This window comes from Cherax quadricarinatus, chromosome 13 (genome assembly GCF_038502225.1).
Source record: "Cherax quadricarinatus isolate ZL_2023a chromosome 13, ASM3850222v1, whole genome shotgun sequence".
Taxonomy (NCBI): domain Eukaryota; kingdom Metazoa; phylum Arthropoda; class Malacostraca; order Decapoda; family Parastacidae; genus Cherax; species Cherax quadricarinatus.
In genome coordinates, this window is record NC_091304.1 from 8394867 (window position 1) to 8415632 (window position 20766).

The 20766-nt window shown below is 44.0% G+C and overlaps 1 protein-coding gene across 6 annotated transcripts in view; it reads right to left on the minus strand.

Moving 5' to 3' along the window:
• The window catches only part of LOC128688623 (maltase-glucoamylase), a 157563-nt gene that overhangs the window by 63148 nt on the left and 73649 nt on the right, over positions 1-20766 (minus strand). For all 6 annotated transcript variants that reach the window (XM_070084448.1, XM_053776534.2, XM_053776532.2 and 3 more), the window contains 7 exons: positions 16498-16680; positions 14095-14255; positions 12546-12720; positions 9798-9900; positions 9110-9278; positions 7246-7315; positions 4772-4924 (listed from right to left, as the gene is read on the minus strand). In XM_070084448.1, coding sequence (XP_069940549.1) covers positions 4772-4924; positions 7246-7315; positions 9110-9278; positions 9798-9900; positions 12546-12720; positions 14095-14255; positions 16498-16680 — 1014 coding nt within the window. The remainder of the gene's footprint in view (positions 1-4771; positions 4925-7245; positions 7316-9109; positions 9279-9797; positions 9901-12545; positions 12721-14094; positions 14256-16497; positions 16681-20766) is intronic.

Below are 20766 nucleotides of genomic sequence, written 5' to 3' on the forward strand. Positions count from 1 at the left end.
GTATGTTTCACCTTCCCGTTACTGGAGCTTCCGTTGTATGTTTCACCTTCCCGTTACTGGAGCTTCCGTTGTATGTTTCACCTTCCCGTTACTGGAGCTTCCGTTGTATGTTTCACCTTCCCGTTACTGAAGCCTCCGTTGCATGATCCAGCTTTTACCTCACTGAAGCCTCCACATATCTTTCTCTCACCCCACTGTCTCTCCCTCTCTAGGTCTCAGACATCCTCGTGATTACCTGACAGAGGATCAAACCTCTATTTCTCGTCCTGGAATGGCTAAAACTAGTCTTGCACTTCTCAACAATAACAGAGCGTCAGTGCTCAAATCTCACCCCAATATTACCAACCTTCCCTCCCTGCCATAGCACTCAGATCTGTCTCTCTCTCTCTCGCTCTGTTATGTACTTCTAGTAGCAGTTGGTACTCTTGCTTCTAGGCGAGACCTGCCTCACCTAACCATCGCAACTCTCACTGGATTCCAGGTGTAAGGTGACCCTCTGTATTTCACTGTAGTCTGTAGTTCCTCGACAGGGTCGCACTTTTATTCCACTGCTCCTTGGAGCTTCTTTCCTCTATGGTTATGCCTTCCCACTTCTTCACTTCTCTTTTAGATTCTCTGAGTATTTTTATCGTCACTGAAATTCCTCCTGCCTCTGAAACACGTTCTCCAGTAACTCTGGTATGTGCAGCCACACTCCACACGATCTTCTTACTTCCGTCCATCTTACTACCACACTTCTTCACTGCCTCCTCCTCCTTCTCCTTCTCCTTCTCCTCCTCCTCCTCCTCCTCCTCCTCCTCCTCCTCCTCCTCCTGCCTGGATATCAAACCATTCCACTACGTTCTGTGTCTTCCACCACTTCTAGATCTATATTTTCTTTTTGGCTGATCTGTGATTACTATTTCTCTCAGGCGCGCACACTTTATTATTGGCCTCACTGTATTTTTCCTAGAAGACCCATGAAATCCTTTGGACTTCTGTGAAAGATTTCTGTGTGTGTGTTTGTGTGTGTGTGTGTGTGTGTGTGTGTGTGTGTGTGTGTGTGTGTGTGTGTGTGTGTGTGTGTGTGTGTGCGCATTAATCTATATGTGGTTGCAGGGATCGATTCACAGCTCCTGGCCCCGCCTCTTCACTGGTTGCTACTAGGTCCACTCTCTCCCTGCTCCATGAGCTTTATCACACCTCTTCTTAAACCTATCCTGCCTCAACTATGTCACACTCCTGACTGTTCCACTTCCTGACAACTCGATGACTGAAGAAGTACTTCCTAACATTCCTGTAACTCATCTGAGTTTTCAACTTCCAGTTGTGACCCCTTGTTGCTGTGTCACCTTGTTGCTGTGTCACCTTGTTGCTGTGTCACCTTGTTGCTGTGTCACCTTGTTGCTGTGTCACCTTGTTGCTGTGTCACCTTGTTGCTGTGTCACCTTGTTGCTGTGTCACCTTGTTGCTGTGTCACCTTGTTGCTGTGTCCCCTTGTTGCTGTGTCACCTTGTTGCTGTGTCACCTTGTTGCTGTGTCACCTTGTTGCTGTGTCACCTTGTTGCTGTGTCACCTTGTTGCTGTGTCACCTTGTTGCTGTGTCACCTTGTTGCTGTGTCACCTTGTTGCTGTGTCACCTTGTTGCTGTGTCACCTTGTTGCTGTGTCACCTTGTTGCTGTGTCACCTTGTTGCTGTGTCACCTTGTTGCTGTGTCACCTTGTTGCTGTGTCACCTTGTTGCTGTGTCACCTTGTTGCTGTGTCACCTTGTTGCTGTGTCACCTTGTTGCTGTGTCCCCTTGTTGCTGTGTCACCTTGTTGCTGTGTCACCTTGTTGCTGTGTCACCTTGTTGCTGTGTCACCTTGTTGCTGTGTCACCTTGTTGCTGTGTCACCTTGTTGCTGTGTCACCTTGTTGCTGTGTCACCTTGTTGCTGTGTCACCTTGTTGCTGTGTCACCTTGTTGCTGTGTCACCTTGTTGCTGTGTCACCTTGTTGCTGTGTCACCTTGTTGCTGTGTCCCCTTGTTGCTGTGTCACCTTGTTGCTGTGTCACCTTGTTGCTGTGTCACCTTGTTGCTGTGTCACCTTGTTGCTGTGTCACCTTGTTGCTGTGTCACCTTGTTGCTGTGTCACCTTGTTGCTGTGTCCCCTTGTTGCTGTGTCACCTTGTTGCTGTGTCACCTTGTTGCTGTGTCACCTTGTTGCTGTGTCACCTTGTTGCTGTGTCACATCTCTGAAACATTCCGTCTCTATCCTCTTTATTAATTCCTCTCAGTATTTTATTTGTTATCATGTCCCCCCCCCCTTATCCCTCCTGTCCTTTAGTGTTGTCAGGTTGAGTTCCCTTAGCATGTCCTTGTAGGACACACACCTCAGCTCCGGGACTAGTCCTGATGTAAACATTTGCACTTTCTCTAACTTTTTGACGTGCTTGACTTGTTGTTGGTTTCATACTGGTACAGCATACTCCAATATAGGCACTGCACGGTGTACAGTGCCGTGAATGAATCCTTACTTATATGTCGAAACGCTGTTCTCAGGTTTGCCAGGCGCCCATATGCTGCAGCAGTTATTTGGTTGCTGTGCGCCTCAGGAGATGTGCTCAGCATGATGCTCACCCCCAGGATCCTTTTCCTCGAGTAAGTTTTGCAGCCTCTGGCTTCTTAGGCTGTACTCCAGTTGCAGTCTTCTTTGTCCTTCCCTAAGCTTCATAACTTTGCACTTGCTATGGTTAAATTCCAGGACTCATTTGTCGAACCAGGCTTACAGCCTGTCCAGATCCCCTTGTAGGCTTATGTGATCCTCGTCCGCTTGTATTCTCCTCAGTAGTTTCACGTTGTCTACGATCAGGGACATCTCTGACTAACCCTTCCGTCATGTCATTCACATATACAACATCACCAGACCTGGGACCGACCCTTGTAGAACCCCATTCGACACATGCACCCACTCTGATACCTCGTCTCGTACCAACACACGTTATTTCAGTCCTATCAGGTATTCCCTGATCTATTGCAGTACTTTTCCTACCATTCCTGCCTGCTCCTCTTGCTTTTCAACCAGTCTACTGCGTGGTATTCTGTGCAAAGTCTTCTTACAGACCCTCTCTCTCTCTCCTGGCTCACTTGTGTGTGTGTGTGTGTGTGTGTGTGTGTGTGTGTGTGTGTGTGTGTGTTCGTCAAGCAGAACACGCAAAGGATAACAGGATAACAAGATAACACGGGAACACCCATAACCCCACCTTTCTTCTAGAGCTCCCGTCTGTACACAAGAGGTACCGTTTACCTCAGATCATTTTCTTTAATGGTTGGATACACGCAATGTAATTAAGGTGACGTCGTTCCACTGTACATATTGCCGTCATAACTGTCACACCGACAGCATCAACAACAGCAGCACCACCACCAGGGATAGCAGCAGCACCACCACCACCACCACCACCACCACCACCACGTTGCTCACACATAGGTCACCGTCACACTCCACTTACAAAACACCTCAGGGAAATACAAAACAAACAGCCAACATGTAATCTGAATTTCCACTCGACATTTCGGAAAAAGAAATACCCATCGTTAATGTTTTTGTTGCTTGATTATGTTTTTTTATTCCTAAAGGGATTAAATTTTTTTGCTCAAGCTTACACAACTCTAATATTAATTTACCTTTAAAATACAGCACAGAAATTTTTCAGTCGTTGTGTATCACAGACAGAATATTTATTATTATTAACATTATATATATATATATATATATATATATATATATATATATATATATATATATATATATATATATATATATATATATATATATCTTTGCTAAGAAAATATTTTCCCTGTTGGATTATCATCTCTCTCCTTCCTCCTGCTCCCTCTCTGCTCTTCCTCCTACCTCATCCTTCCACCTGCTTCCTCCTTTCTCCTGCTTGTTCCACTTTTCTCACTCTCCCTCTTCCCCCACTTCTTCCTCATCCCTCTCCCTACTATTCTTCCTGTCCTCCCTTCCCTCCTTTCTCTTCCTCCTCCCGCAAATCGTTCCGGCCCAGCCACTTCAGTGACAAGCGAAGCTCAAACAATTCTGAGAGGAAGCAAGCTTAAGAAAATCTTCAAGCGATCGTCTTCCAGCAGCGGCACTGGTGCCAACACTGTCATCACCTAAATTGCACTGCCGCCAAGTTCCTGTCATTCCTGATGAGAATCAATGAGCAATGTTTACATATTATACTAGCAGAGTTATATTAACCAGCACCACCAACAAAATAAATATCACCGCCACCAGGCCAATCCTTACACCAGTACCATTTTGTATCACCTCTTCCTACGCATTTCTCGGTGATTATTACTAAATATGCATAATCTGGATTCCAGCCTGGAGTCAGGCGAACGCCAACGAGCTTCTCTTGTTGCTGAATTCCACGAGGTTTGATAATTTCACAAAGAATTTGTCTCTACATACTAGCGGCCTCACGTGAAGCGCTGAGATAGTTGTTCGCTGGGCAAGTTTGATGAACCTGGACAGCCTGGAGGGTCACATGAGTTTGCTGCTTCCTCGTCTCTCTACCTACCCGCTTGCTTGCCTCCTTCCCTGCTTGTCTGTCTGCCTGTTTCTCCTCTCCTGTCTTTCAGTTCGTCCGCCTCTCCCTTCCTTTCCTCCTTCATCCCTTCCTATTTCCTTCTTAATTTTTTCCCATCTCTTCATCCCTTCTCCCATTCTCCATTCCCTGCTTTATCGCGGCTCTTCTTTTCTCCGATGCTTCATTCCCTCCCTTCTTCCGTGCCTGCCTCACCTCAGCGTTGATGGCTGGGTCGAGGATAGCTACGAAGTGCACTCCGTCAGCTTTGAGGGTCTCGACGTAGCTCGGCAGGTCCCCGAAGTGCTCTTGGTCGATGCTGAAGTCCATCCTGCGGTCCATGTAGTCGATGTCCCCGTACTGCACGTCCTGGCCGAGGGTGGTTTTTTTATTAAACAAGATTGAGAAAACCCGCACAATATGGCTACTGAATAGCCACATAGTGCATGTTCCCACACACTACATGGTGGGAACACCTATACAGTGTTCTGCTATCCTGCTCTCTGATAGATACACGGGTGGGAACACCTGATGAATGCGGCTAAATTATTCTCCATAATAAAACATGGTGGGAACACATGCAGTGTGCGACTCTCCTATTCTATAGATGGTTACATAGGAACACCTACAGTGAGCTGCTACATTGAAAGAAAACCCAAAAATGTTCGCCTATCCTTTTCCATATAAAAGTTACACACTGAGAAAACTCCAGCAGGTCCTCGGAAGGAGGGAAGACGTGGCTGTCAGAGGCCAAGGCCTCCTGAAGGTAGTCATATAAACTCAAGAGACATCAAGATCTTATGAAAGCAGTCGTAAAGTTATTAGCAGGACATGTTAAACAACTCGTCCTCCTACTGTGAGAGCACCTGCAGTGTTCTCACAGCAGGAGGACGACTGCTATAGTGTGTTTCAGAACCAGTACACTGTGAAAACAGTAGCAGTGTATTGACAGGTAGACAGAGGAGGAGGGTAAGTGGTGGAAGGTGAGTGGGAGGATGGAGGCGGCTTTGAAGGTGAGGGAGATGAGTGGGGGAGAGGGAGCGGCAGGAAGTTTGCAAAAACAGAGAGGAAAATCCCACTAATGTAAGATGGAGGTGGGTGATACTGGTATTGATCAGAAGGGAGGGGGGAGAGAAAGAAGGAAGAGAAAGAAAAGGGAAAGGGAATGACAGAGGGGGAAGATAAGATTTTGAAGGCAGTACGTCATCGAAGGACTGTCTTATTTCAATTTTATCCGCCCAGGATGCGACCCACACCAGTCAACTAACACCCAGGTACCTACTTGCTTGCTAGGTGAACGGGACAGCAGGTGTAAGGAAACACGCCCTATGTTTCCACCCTTGCCACAAGAGAACCACGGAAGAGAAACAGGGAAGAGAAGGAAGAGGAAAGAGGGAAGATGAAAGAGAAAAAAATGAGAGTGGAAAAGAGAGTGGACATAGTAGTAAACAACGTCCCTAAGGCAGTGTACAGTGGTGGGCGAGGCAGTGTACAGTGGTGGGCGAGGCAGAGTACAGTGGTGGGCGAGGCAGTGTACAGTGGTGGGCGAGGCAGTGTACAGTGGTGGGCGAGGCAGTGTACAGTGGTGGGCGAGGCAGTGTACAGTGGTGGGCGAGGCAGTGTACAGTGGTGAGCGAGGCAGTGTACAGTGGTGGGCGAGGCAGTGTACAGTGGTGGGCGAGGCAGTGTACAGTGGTGGGCGAGGCAGTGTACAGTGGTGGGCGAGGCAGTGTACAGTGGTGGGCGAGGCAGTGTACAGTGGTGGGCGAGGCAGTGTACAGTGGTGGGCGAGGCAGTGTACAGTGGTGGGCGAGGCAGTGTACAGTGGTGGGCGAGGCAGTGTACAGTGGTGGGCGAGGCAGTGTACAGTGGTGGGCGAGGCAGTGTACAGTGGTGGGCGAGGCAGTGTACAGTGGTGGGCGAGGCAGTGTACAGTGGTGGGCGAGGCAGTGTACAGTGGTGGGCGAGGCAGTGTACAGTGGTGGCACTGTACGAGGCAGTGTACAGTGGTGGGCGAGGCAGTGTACAGTGGTGGGCGAGGCAGTGTACAGTGGTGGGCGAGGCAGTGTACAGTGGTGGGCGAGGCAGTGTACAGTGGTGGGCGAGGCAGTGTACAGTGGTGGGCGAGGCAGTGTACAGTGGTGGGCGAGGCAGTGTACAGTGGTGAGCGAGGCAGTATACAGTGGTGGGCGAAGCAGTATACAGTGGTGAGCGAGGCAGTGTACAGTGGTGGGCGAGGCAGTGTACAGTGGTGGGCGAGGCAGTGTACAGTGGTGGGCGAGGCAGTGTACAGTGGTGGGCGAGGCAGTGTACAGTGGTGGGCGAGGCAGAGTACAGTGGTGGGCGAGGCAGAGTACAGTGGTGGGCGAGGCAGTGTACAGTGGTGGGCGAGGCAGTGTACAGTGGTGGGCGAGGCAGTGTATAGTGGTGGGCGAGGCAGTGTACAGTGGTGGGCGAGGCAGAGTACAGTGGTGGGCGAGGCAGTGTATAGTGGTGGGCGAGGCAGTGTACAGTGGTGGGCGAGGCAGTGTACAGTGGTGGGCGAGGCAGTGTACAGTGGTGGGCGAGGCAGTGTACAGTGGTGGGCGAGGCAGGGTATTATAGCGCAGGAGGAAGCACTACATAAGTTCAGGAACCACCTGCAGGAGGAGGAAACACTTACAGTATTTAAAAAGTACTTAAAGACTTACCTGTGGTATCCCGGCCGCTCTCGTCCTGACCACCGCCGCCTTCATCTCATCCAGGGACTGATACCCGTACCTGTGGCAGGGAAAGAGTGACAACTAGAAACTGAGGAAGGCGCTACAGGAGCTCCTTACTCCTAAAAATGGGTGTAGGAGAGTCTTTAAACTAAAGAATGAGTTAGAGAATGTAGGTCCCATTACGTTCGTAGTATAAGGATGTGGATCCTTATACTATGAACGTACCATAAGGTAGTTTTACTGTACATTACGCAAGTTTTACTGTACATGAGTGTGGAATCGCTTAAACCATTATGGGTTGATACACTGCATGGGAAATGGGAGGTAGTCAGATTTGACCTACCGTCGTGGGGGAAGGTAACACCAACTCCTTGGATCAAGAGCTCTTTATCAGAATTAAGGTACAAATCCCACCCCAACCCTCCATCGTTGACGGATATCACATCGATGAAAACTTTCCAAATAATTTATGCATCTTGTAAGAAAGTATGGGCTTGACAGATTGATTAAACTTGTAGATGTCCCCAACCTGGGGTCCGAGGGCCACATGTGGCCCCTCTAGGAAATGGGTGCGACCCTCAAATAAAATTATGAATTCGCTCTTATGTAGGTTCCACAGTGTCAACAGTCACAAAAATTAGAAAAATCACACAGTGTGGCCCTCCTTTAAATTTGGCTTCTTAAAACTGGCCTTTTCACACTAGAAAGTTGGGAACTACTGCTTAAGAATAAATAAAATCAATTCAACAAATGTCTCGCGTATTCCTCCAAACTTCCGAGGCAATAAATGGCCTAGGGAGTCAAACATTTAAAGGAAAAGTATTTATATTCTAATAAGCCCAGATAGAATACCAGTATTGTGTTTTGTTTTGTTTTTACAAACGTATATTTCTCTTGTGTGTTCGTGAAGCGGTGCTCAACCCGCTGGTGTCATACACAGTTGAAATGAGATGCAGTGTGGAGTGCTGTTGACGGTAGTTGAGAAGAGACATGCTTCAGAACAAGCGTGTTTGTTAGGCTTATCTAGTCATGACATAATTTGATAAGCTTTGCGCAGAGCGAAACGTTGTTCCAACAAAAGTTTTATCTGCAATGTATGTAGTTTCGTTAAGAGCCAAAATTTTGACGGATGAGGAAATTTCCTCTGCATTTAAATAAAAGGAGAATCCCGGGCTCTTGATCAAAGGACTGTGCTCGCGAGGAAGAATAATGAATCTCTGTTTACAGTTGGTAAGTCTGAAAGCCAAAGTTCCATGAGCCATTTATAACAATCTTTTACGGTTTCGCCATTAGAGATGTTAAAAAAAATCTACCAGATTTGTTAAGACACATGTGCAATTGTTAAGCATTTTTATTCCGAAACGTTTCGCCTACACAGTAGGCTTCTTCAGTCGAGTACACAAGAGTTAACAGAAGCAGCAGAGATGTAAAGACGATGTAATCAGGTACCTTCAGATACCTAACAGTTGCACATGTGTCTTACTTTCAACCTGTCGGAACTGTATACCATTCTCATATTCACTCTACCAGATTTGCCGAGAAACATGACTCTCAATATTGAGGTGGAACATCTAGGCGAGTACAAATAGGAAGCGCGTCTGTCTGGCGCTCACCAGACGGAGGATCGAGCCTCCAACACGTCTTGCGCTGAATGACTCACTTGGGTTTAGCGCTTAACATGGATTAATTTTTCAATATTGAGGTCGGTTATTTAAAAAACAAACTTTAGAAGCATTCCATAAATAAAACTCGCATATGAAACAAAGACAGTATAAGAGGCCATGTTACAAGGTGAAATGAGGACTTAATAGCGACTCGACTGTGTGTGAAGAATTGTTTTCCATTTCCTGACCTGGAAAGATGGAAGCCTAGAGCCCAGTACGGAGGGATGCTGGGACGATGGATGAGAGCTGTGTACTGAGAGACCACGGTTTCCGGCTGAGGACCCAGCATCAGATACAAGTCCAACACGCCACCGATAGTTCTGAAGGTTATGGCCGGGTAGTCGAGCAACTGGTAGTCTGAGGAACATAAGAATGGAGGAACGCTACAGCAGACCTACTGGCTCAGATAAGACAGGTCCTTATCAAAATCACCCATTCCCACTCGCGTAAATATCCAACTTTTTCCCAGAGCTACCCAAAAATTTGCTTCAATACCTCACTCATGTTGCAAGAGTGTCTCATTCTTCAAGCTATTGGTTTTCTAGACTATCACACCTGAGGTACTAATCAAACCCAGCCCCTTCACTCGTATAATTGTCAGATCTCTTATTACCCTACTCGGCAGATTGTTCCACGCATCGACAACTCTGAAAACCAGTACTTCCCTACGCCCTTTCTAAATCTAAATTGATCTAATTTAAAACAGTTATTTCTGGCAATAAACCACTCGGCAAGATGCAGAGATACAGCTATTTGCAGTTGTCTTTTCGAAATACAGGGCCTTTATGTTGGTGCATTAACATGCAAAAGAGTATATATTATTATTTTTTGTTAATCATTTTATTTTTTTTTATTTATCACACCACCTGTCCATACCTATGGCGTTACTGTTGAGGAGGAGAAGGCCATGAGCACGCCCGTCGTTCTCCACACACTGGTAGTATGGGTGAGCTCCGTAGAGGTTCACCTGCTGATTTACCTGCCGGAGGAGGGACCCCAGGTGAAGCTTAAGGGAAGCATCTGCAGTTAAATATCATGTCATATGATAATATAACCTCCGAGGCTTCAACGACAAAACTGTGGAGGCATCGACGATCAGAGGAATATAAAAGTGAAGGACTGATGATACTGTCTTTACATCTCTACTGCTTCTGCTCGCTCTTCTGTACTCGACTGAAAAGACCTACTGTGTAGGCGAAACGTTTCGGAATCAAGATACCCAACTGTTGCACATGTTTTACTTATCAACCTGTCGGTATTGTATACCATTTTAATATTAAGAAGGATATTTGCAAAGCAGCAATTCCTCAGGGAAGGTTCCTTGACGAATCGAATGTGTGCTCCACTTCCCTGAATTAAGCCTGAATGCTTGCCAACTCCCCCCCCCCTTCCCACACACACACAGGCGCTGTATAATCCGTAAGTGTTTAGCGCTCCCCATGAGAACACGAAGATAGAGCAGAACTGCTCTGCTATTTCTTGTTCTTTTCTTCCTCCTCTTCCTCTCGCGGGAGGTATAGAACTCACCTAAGGCTAAATGGAATGAGAAAATTTTAGAGGTGCTAAAGATTAATCGAGTTGTTCCCCAGGCGTTAATGGAGGACTCGTAGTAGTGTTGTTGCCGTTAATGCAGGAAAGAACAGAGTTTTAGGTGCCAGTAAAGGGGAGAAGTGTTTCTAGCACTATTAAATAGTAGTATTCCAGCCAAATAAAAAGAATATTCCAGCCAGTACTGGAGAAAGATATTCCAGCCGGTACTGGAGAATGATATTCCAGCCAGTACTAGAGAAAGATATTCCAGCCAGTACTAGAGAAAGATATTCCAGCCAGTACTAGAGAAAGATATTCCAGCCAGTACTGGAGAATAATATTCTAGCCACTAATAAAGTGTGATATTCCACCTACTAGTGAGGAGTCAACTTCCAAACTCCAGTCACCAGTAAAAAATATAAAAAATAATGTGTAAGAGTTTCAGAAACAAAGAGCATTGTACTCCAGGTATTACAGTTTAGATGCAAAAAAAAAAAATAACTTTAGTTACGTTAGTGACCCAAAGACTCTAGACAGAAATTGCACAGTAAAAACTAAAGAATATTTATTCTGTCCCTCGATTATACAAAATATATTAATAGTTGATTGTTGGTTGGTGGCTTCTTGTCCATCTCGTTTTGATCACAAAGTCTCAGGCATTTTACGGCCTGCAGCTGGTACCTCGCAGTTAGCAGCTGGTGTCTTATAGCCTGCAACAGGTGACTCTTAACCTGCTAAGCGATGATTTTCGCTTCGCATCAAACACGAATGTCAACTTCAGGGACAAACGTGTTGATTCACACTTCCATCGGACGTTTTATAAATATCTTCATAGACCTCCTGAATCTCTCTCCCTATATCTCCATGTTTCTCCCTATATCTTCATGTCTCTCCCTATATCTCCTTGTCTCTCCCTTCCTCCCTGTCACATCCTACCCAGCAATCTACTCCCTTTGTTTTCCAGAGTCACCTCTCACTCCATCCCCAGGATGTGTATATGGGAGGAGACCGTTGTAAGAGTTGGTAATTCCTATACAATAATAACTCCAGCTTTGCTGGAATTAACTTTTTTAATCCTTCACAGCTCCTGAGCCCTTGGTAGAATATTCGACTACTTCCGCATAGTCTTACTGCAGTCTTCCAGTTCAGGCTAGCTGTCGTTCTCACACTGAAAATCTCATATACAGAAACTGCAGTGAATATACGCAATAATGTTGTATAAAAAAGAGGACCAATTCCAGTCCTGCATTGGCAGGATCCTTCTTTTTGGGAGATGAAGGGTGTGAGGGAAAGGTTTATGTTGTTGTATATATCTGTGTAAGTGTATGACTAACTACTGTTAGTCATACGGAGGAATGCAGACGCGCCACCTACAAGCCACACTTTTGATCACTGTGGATCAGAACATGTCTTCAGCCTTGGGAACAGAGTCATACCTATTGCTGTCCTTAGATATTTACCTGTCTTAACTTTAATTCACTATTGTAATTTGTTTTACTTTTTCACTGTTATGAATCAATTAGGAATTATTTCACGTTCGCGTGTTTATAAATTAAACTGTGTAGTCTCTAATTCTCCACATTGCTTATATTTACGAGTTACTTTTTTTCATCTAAATTTTTCCTAAAAATGGAAATGGGCTCTGCAAAATACTGAGGATGAATAATTCGTTATAATTCTCGAAAGGTGGCGTGCGAGCAACAGCCTCGACCTTTGAAAAGGTAGCAGCATTTCATAGGGATTCACGAGGGTAGGTGGCATCAGGGGTGCGATGGATGCGGCGAAAGCTGCATGGATGGCATGGATGTGAGGTTAGGGAGGAAGAGGTGGCTTTTATTGTAAACTCTGCTACATCCGCATTATGAGCCTACCCTGTTCTGCATGAGTTACTTTGTGAGAATAAGAGCTGGTTATGTTTCCATCACACGGGATGAACTGCATACATACAGCTAACATAGAACTTTGTTAAGCTAAGGCACTCTTCAGCAAAATTAAATTAGCAAGTATAAATTACCGTACAACTTGAATAAGTTAACAGAGCCAGTACAGGACTCGCCCCAGAAAGAGGCCTACAGTCCCTGGCGAAGGACTCACCCCAGGAAGAGGTCCTTGATCCCTGGCGAAGATGGGCCAAGTCTTCCCTCCCAGGTCGTGGCGGAAGGAGTCGTGAGCGTTCTCCCCGAGGCCGTACACATTCTTGCTGGGCAGCGTGCTGCTGATACTCAGGAACTGCTTCGTCAACGTCAATCCACCGATCCTGGTGTCAAACCTGTGGAAGGAACGTATTATTATTATTGTGGTTAATCAGCGCAAGCAGTATTGAATGCCCGATCCTTTGTCCTCTAAGCGCCAGACACACTCGAGGGAGTACAAGGTGTATGTCGAGGGTAAGAACGTTCGGCGTCAAGACTGGGTATAAAGTCTGGGGTCAAGAGAGAGAGTAAACGTTTGGCGTCGAGCGAGAGTTGAGTTATTATCAAGTCCAAATCGAGACATAACTGTTCATTTATATTATAATCAGTGCCGACGTTTATCACTTGTGGCGTTTATTTGAATTCGGGACGTTCGTAAGTGGGGCAGCTTATTTAAAGCTTTACATAACTTCGAAACATGTCTTTTAGTTAGAATCTGGTGAAGGCAACAATTTTTGTTTAGTTTAAGTGATATGATCAACTGGGGGTTTTGCACGATACTTTTGGTATCTTTGCCTATATCACACCAGTGTGATATAGGCAAACTGCTTCACAAAATATCAGGTCACCATAAGTCCCGCTAATCTGGTGTCATCAGGTCACGTGACGTGGGTGTGGAAACCTTGGTAACCTCAGAACTTTGTTTGAAAAGAAAGATGAACTTAAGATAGGAAAGAACGGGTGAGTTTATGGCAATATAAGCTAAAGGAAACAGCCAAGAGAAAGACTTGGGGCAGAAACCTGACTGGGTGCAGTAGTCTGGTGCGAGATAGGACTTGGGGAACAGCTCTAGCTGGGAGCAGGGAGCTCTGTCGGAAGACTCTGGAGAGATAACTGTCGTCATTGTCAGGTCTTGGGAACCTATAGCCAGAGGATGGCTGATTCCTAGGAGTGAACTGTCCTAACGACTGTTCTGTAGGTGTAATAGCCGATGTCTTCAGCAAATTGTGTATTCCCATCTCAATAATTTGTGTACCATCCTCATTTATCTTAATATCCGATCCCTTTCTCTACCAGTACAGTGTAGTGTAGTGAGGTGAGTAGGGTAGTCACCGTACACATTACCTGGCTGGAAGGCTGCTCCCGCCTTCTACCCCTCTCTCCCTTTCCCACACTCATTTCCCTCAGTCCATCACCCCCATATATGATATTGGGTTACCTCCAGCCACTTGCGTTACCTCCAGCCACTTGCGTTACCTCCAGCTACTAAACTTAACTCATTCACTCATCCATACATTGAATAAGAAAAATAAATAAACCCCAGAGAGACAGCAAATCTTTACTTTTCTCTGGAGTAGATCGACCTCTCTCTCTCTCTCTCTCTCTCTCTCTCTCTCTCTCTCTCTCTCTCTCTCTCTCTCTCTCTCTCTCTCTCTCTTACTCTCTCTCTCTCTCTCTCTCTCTCTCTCTCTCTCTCTCTCAACCTCTGTCCAGTGTTTCGTCCAACTTACAGAATGGTTCCCGTGTCCTTCCTGACGACGTAGAAGAAGAAGGTATCTCCGGGGTTGTGTTTGCTGGGAAGCACCACCTCATACAGAGGGTTCTTGGCACCACTCACTGGCACTCTCACCTCTAGTGGCACCTCGTAGCGCCTTTCCCCATCATGGTAAAACTGCCAAAACAACGCCATGTATTTCAAAATGTAACAGAATTCACACAAGGAATTTTTTTTACCAATGTTTTGGTGAAAAAAAAGGGTGATTTATAAGCAACTTTTTCATTAAAACTAATTTATTTAACGTGAAGCACTGAACCCTCACGGGTTATTCACCGTAAGCTGTGGAGGTTCGATCCTCTGTTCGCTGCTGTGACACTGACACGCTGAGCCCAGACAACTCTTAAAATAGTTTTGAAGATCAACTTGGCAAACTGTTCTCCTTATATTCTATACAGCTGTAAACCCATAAGGTTTATTCACGGAGAAGTGTTAAATCTGTTATTAGACAGCACCTGGAAAATGGGAAGCAGTCTGGCTTGATCCGAGGACGGGGAAGCTACTTATTATTGCGCAGTAAATTGTAGCTGAATTAATAACAATCATGATTGCAAAAAAAAAATATATATATAATCCATTTCCCTCTAATTGAAATACATAACATCGTTTATTTTACAGTGTCGCTCTTCACGGCTCCGCTGATACCCGATGTAAACTATCTCTATGTACCAGTGTAAACACCTTTCACGCTCCAGTGTAAACTCCTTCAAGTACCAGTGTAAACACCTTCAAGTACCAGTGTAAACACCTTCAAGTACCAGTGTAAACACCTTCAAGTACCAGTGTAAACACCTTCAAGTACCAGTGTAAACACCTTCACGCACCAATGTAAACACCTTCACGCACCAATGTAAACACCTTCACGCACCAATGTAAACACCTTCACGCACCAATGTAAACACCTTCAAGTACCAGTGTAAACACCTTCAAGTACCAGTGCAAACACCTTCACGCACCAATGTAAACACCTTCAAGTACCAGTGTAAACACCTTCAAGTACCAGTGCAAACACCTTCACGCACCAATGTATACACCTTCACCCACCAATGTGAACACCTTCAAGCACCATTGTCAGCACCTTCACTCACCATTGTAAACACCTCCACGTAGCTAGCATCCACTCCTGAAATATTGACGTTTGCTCTAATATAATTCATGAAGGGTTTTCAGCCTTAGCGTTCAGGTACTGTGTTTACAAAGCCGACGTCCGTGCCGAGGCTAAACGGCTCCTCTGAGTGGCAGCGGCTCGATATCCACCATCTGATGGGTGATAAAGAAGCCACCGAGAATCTGACATCAACATCCACAAAGTATCAGAAGACCACAAAGAATCCAAAGACCTCAACGAAGAACTCAAAAGATTAGAGAACTGAGAAGTATCTGAAGACTCCATGGATCCGCGGATCACAAAGGATCAAACCATACAACGGGCGGGGATTGAACTTACGGTGTGTGAATCGTAAAACCGACGCGTTAGCCACTGGGCCAACTGGCTACAATAAGATTCATCCAACTAGGTATATTTATACACCTTAGGAAGGTTAGCATAGGCACCACTGTGACCACAAATGCAAGTTTTTACAGGTAAATCTCCCGCTAACGTGGCCGTGACGAACTCTAGCTCAAATCCCCTCAAAGTGGATAACGCGTCGGTCTGATGTTTTACGATTACCGCGAGTTCAGTCCCCGCCCGTGGTGTGGTTCGTTTGCAATCGTGTCATTCCGAGTTCGTGAGTCACAAAGGATCCACGGATCACAAAGAATCCGTAGAGCACAAAAGATCCACGGATCACAATGAATCCGAAGATCAAAAAGGATCCGAAGACTAAAGATTTGGAATCCGCAGAGAATATGAAGGCCAAAAAAGAGCAGACCGCAAAATACCAGACCTTAAAAATGCTGACCGTAAAAGAGCAGACCACAAAGGAGCATAAAGCCCCAGAGGCTAAAAAAAAAAGCAAAGGGAAAAAATCACGAAAGTTGAAAAGACCACAAATATCTGAAGACCACAAGAGATCAGAATTTCGTACCTCTCTTAGGGTTTAATGCATCGTAAGAAAAAAAAATAAGAAAACTTGGTATACCACAACAAGTTGTCACTAGAAACAAGTGAGCAAACACTTGGGGGGAAATTTATTAAGGAAACGTTTCGGTCGTAGGACCTGATTCACTAAATACACAAGGGTAGTGAGAGGCATTAATTAAGTGTACACAGAGTCAAGGTAGATGCGAGGGGTCAGGTGAGTTGAAGTGCTCAATATGTCCTTATGTACTTTTTATCCCAGCATTCATGCCAGTTGTGTCATTCAAGGTCCTCATGCAGTAAACACAGCTGACTACCCTCCCCCCCTCATCACACCTTGAGCCGGACAGTGTCGTCGCTGTAGAGGAAGGCTTGGAAAGTGATGGTTTCCACCTGGTCCGGGTACAAGGAAGCTCCCAGCTTTCTCAACACAGTGAGGAACCCGTCACTAGTCTTCTCCACCAAGCCGTCATGAAACACGAAGCCATAGTCAGTCAGCGGAGGAAGCGAACATGACACCTAAGGAAGAGAGATACGTTTAAATATATATATATATATATATATATATATATATATATATATATATATATATATATATATATATATATATATATATATATATATGTGTGTGTGTGTGTGTGTGTGTGTGTGTGTGTGTGTGTGTGTACTCCCATCTCAATAATTGTGTACCATCCTTATATATATATATATATATATATATATATATATATATATATATATATATATATATATATATATATATATATATATATATATATATATTTATTTATTTATTATCACACTGGCCGATTCCCACCAAGGCAGGGTGGCCCGAAAAAGAAAAACTTTCACTATCATTCACTCCATCACTGTCTTGCCAGAAGGGTGCTTTACACTACAGTTTTTAAACTGCAACATTAACACCCCTCCTTCAGAGTGCAGGCACTGTACTTCCCATCTCCAGGACTCAAGTCCGGCCTGCCGGTTTCCCTGAACCCCTTCATAAATGTTACTTTGCTCACACTCCAACAGCAAGTCAAGTATTAAAAACCATTTGTCTCCATTCACTCCTATCAAACACGCTCACGCATACCTGCTGGAAGTCCAAGCCCCTCGCACACAAAACCTCCTTTACCCCCTCTCTCCAACCTTTCCTAGGCCGACCCCTACCCCGCCTTCCTTCCACTACAGACTGATACACTCTTGAAGTCATTCTGTTTCGCTCCATTCTCTCTACATGTCCGAACCACCTCAACAACCCTTCCTCAGCCCTCTGGACAACAGTTTTGGTAATCCCGCACCTCCTCCTAACTTCCAAACTACGAATTCTCTGCATTATATTCACACCACACATTGCCCTCAGACATGACATCTCCACTGCCTCCAGCCTTCTCCTCGCTGCAACATTCATCACCCATGCTTCACACCCATATAAGAGCGTTGGTAAAACTATACTCTCATACATTCCCCTCTTTGCCTCCAAGGACAAAGTTCTTTGTCTCCACAGACTCCTAAGTGCACCACTCACTCTTTTTCCCTCATCAATTCTATGATTCACCTCATCTTTCATAGACCCATCCGCTGACACGTCCACTCCCAAATATCTGAATACATTCACCTCCTCCATACTCTCTCCCTCCAATCTGATATTCAATCTTTCATCACCTAATCTTTTTGTTATCCTCATAACCTTACTCTTTCCTGTATTCACCTTTAATTTTCTTCTTTTGCACACCCTACCAAATTCATCCACCAATCTCTGCAACTTCTCTTCAGAATCTCCCAAGAGCACAGTGTCATCAGCAAAGAGCAGCTGTGACAACTCCCACTTTGTGTGTGATTCTTTATCTTTTAACTCCACGCCTCTTGTCAAGACCCTCGCATTTACTTCTCTTACAACCCCATCTATAAATATATTAAACAACCACGGTGACATCACACATCCTTGTCTAAGGCCTACTTTTACTGGGAAATAATTTCCCTCTTTCCTACATACTCTAACTTGAGCCTCACTATCCTAATAAAAACTCTTCACTGCTTTCAGTAACATACCTCCTACACCATACACTTGCAACATCTGCCACATTGCCCCCCTATCCACCCTGTCATACGCCTTTTCCAAATCCATAAATGCCACAAAGACCTCTTTAACCTTATCTAAATACTGTTCACTTATATGTTTCACTGTAAACACCTGGTCCACATACCCCCTACCTTCCCTAAAGCCTCGTTGTTCATCTGCTATCCTATTCTCCGTCTTACTCTTAATTCTTTCAATAATAACTCTACCATACACTTTACCAGGTATACTCAGCAGACTTATCCCCCTATAATTTTTACACTCTCTTTTATCCCCTTTGCCTTTATACAAAGGAACTATGCATGCTCTCTGCCAATCCCTAGGTACCTTACTCTCTTCCATACATTTATTAAATAATTGCACCAACCACTCCAAAACTATATCCCCACCTGCTTTTAACATTTCTATCTTTATCCCATCAATCCCGGTTGCCTTACCCCCTTTCATTTTACCTACTGCCTCACGAACTTCCCTCACACTCACAACTGGCTCTTCCTCACTCCTACAAGATGTTATTCCTCCTTGTCCTATACACGAAATCACAGCTTCCCTATCTTCATCAACATTTAACAATTCCTCAAAATATTCCCTCCATCTTCCCAATACCTCTAACTCTCCATTTAATAACTCTCCTCTCCTATTTTTAACTGACAAATCCATTTGTTCTCTAGGCTTTCTTAACTTGTTAATCTCACTCCAAAACTTTTTCTTATTTTCAACAAAATTTGTTGATAACATCTCACCCACTCTCTCATTTGCTCTATTTTTACATTGCTTCACCACTCTCTTAACCTCTCTCTTTTTCTCCATATACTCTTCCCTCCTTGCATCACTTCTACTTTGTAAAAACTTCTCATATGCTAACTTTTTCTCCCTTACTACTCTCTTTACATCATCATTCCACCAATCGCTCCTCTTCCCTCCCGCACCCACTTTCCTGTAACCACAAACTTCTGCTGAACACTAACACTACATTTTTAAACCTACTCCATACCTCTTCGACCCCATTGCCTATGCTCTCATTAGCCCATCTATCCTCCAATAGCTGTTTATATCTTACCCTAACTGCCTCCTCTTTTAGTTTATAAACCTTCACCTCTCTCTTCCCTGATGCTTCTATTCTCCTTGTATCCCATCTACCTTTTACTCTCAGTGTAGCTACAACTAGAAAGTGATCTGATATATCTGTGGCCCCTCTATAAACATGTACATCCTGAAGTCTACTCAACAGTCTTTTATCTACCAATACATAATCCAACAAACTACTGTCATTTCGCCCTACATCATATCTTGTATACTTATTTATCCTCTTTTTCTTAAAATATGTATTACCTATAACTAAACCCCTTTCTATACAAAGTTCAATCAAAGGGCTCCCATTATCATTTACACCTGGCACCCCAAACTTACCTACCACACCCTCTCTAAAAGTTTCTCCTACTTTAGCATTCAGGTCCCCTACCACAATTACTCTCTCACTTGGTTCAAAGGCTCCTATACATTCACTTAACATCTCCCAAAATCTCTCTCTCTCTCCTCTGCATTCCTCTCTTCTCCAGGTGCATACACGCTTATTATGACCCACTTCTCGCATCCAACCTTTACTTTAATCCACATAATTCTTGAATTTACACATTCATATTCTCTTTTCTCCTTCCATAACTGATCATTTAACATTACTGCTACCCCTTCCTTTGCTCTAACTCTCTCAGATACTCCAGATTTAATCCCATTTATTTCCCCCCACTGAAACTTTCCTACCCCCTTCAGCTTTGTTTCGCTTAGGGCCAGGACATCCAACTTCTTTTCATTCATAACATCAGCAATCATCTGTTTCTTGTCATCCGCACTACATCCACGCACATTTAAGCATCCCAGTTTTATAAAGTTTTTCTTCTTCTCTTTTTTAGTAAATGTCTACAGGAGAAGGGGTTACATAGCCCATATATATATATATATATATATATATATATATATATATATATATATATATATATATATATATATATATATATATATATATATATATATGTATGTATATGTATGTATATATATATATAATATAATATAATATAATATATCATACCAAATAGGTAAAACTTGCGATTGTGGCTTAAACAGCAACTCTCTTCTTGCCGAGTAAGGCAAACGAAAATTTGTTTGCACAATAATTTCGCAAAAATCATTTTGAACCTAACGAAAAAAATATATATTTCATTGTGTTTGTTTATTATTAATTTATTATAACTTATCTAAAATATATTTAGTTGGATTAGGCTAAATTAAATTGCGCTTCTTATAATAAGATTAGGTAAGTTTTCTAAGGTTCTTTTGGTACAAAATTATTAATTTTGACATTAACATAAAAAATATATCTCTAAACGTATAAGAGAAAATTTTAAAAAGGACTTAATTTTCAATGAGTTCTTGCTAATCGACAAATTTTATCTATTTGGCACGATATATAGATGTGTGTGTGTGTGTGTGTGTGTGTGTGTGTGTGTGTGTGTGTGTGTGTGTGTGTG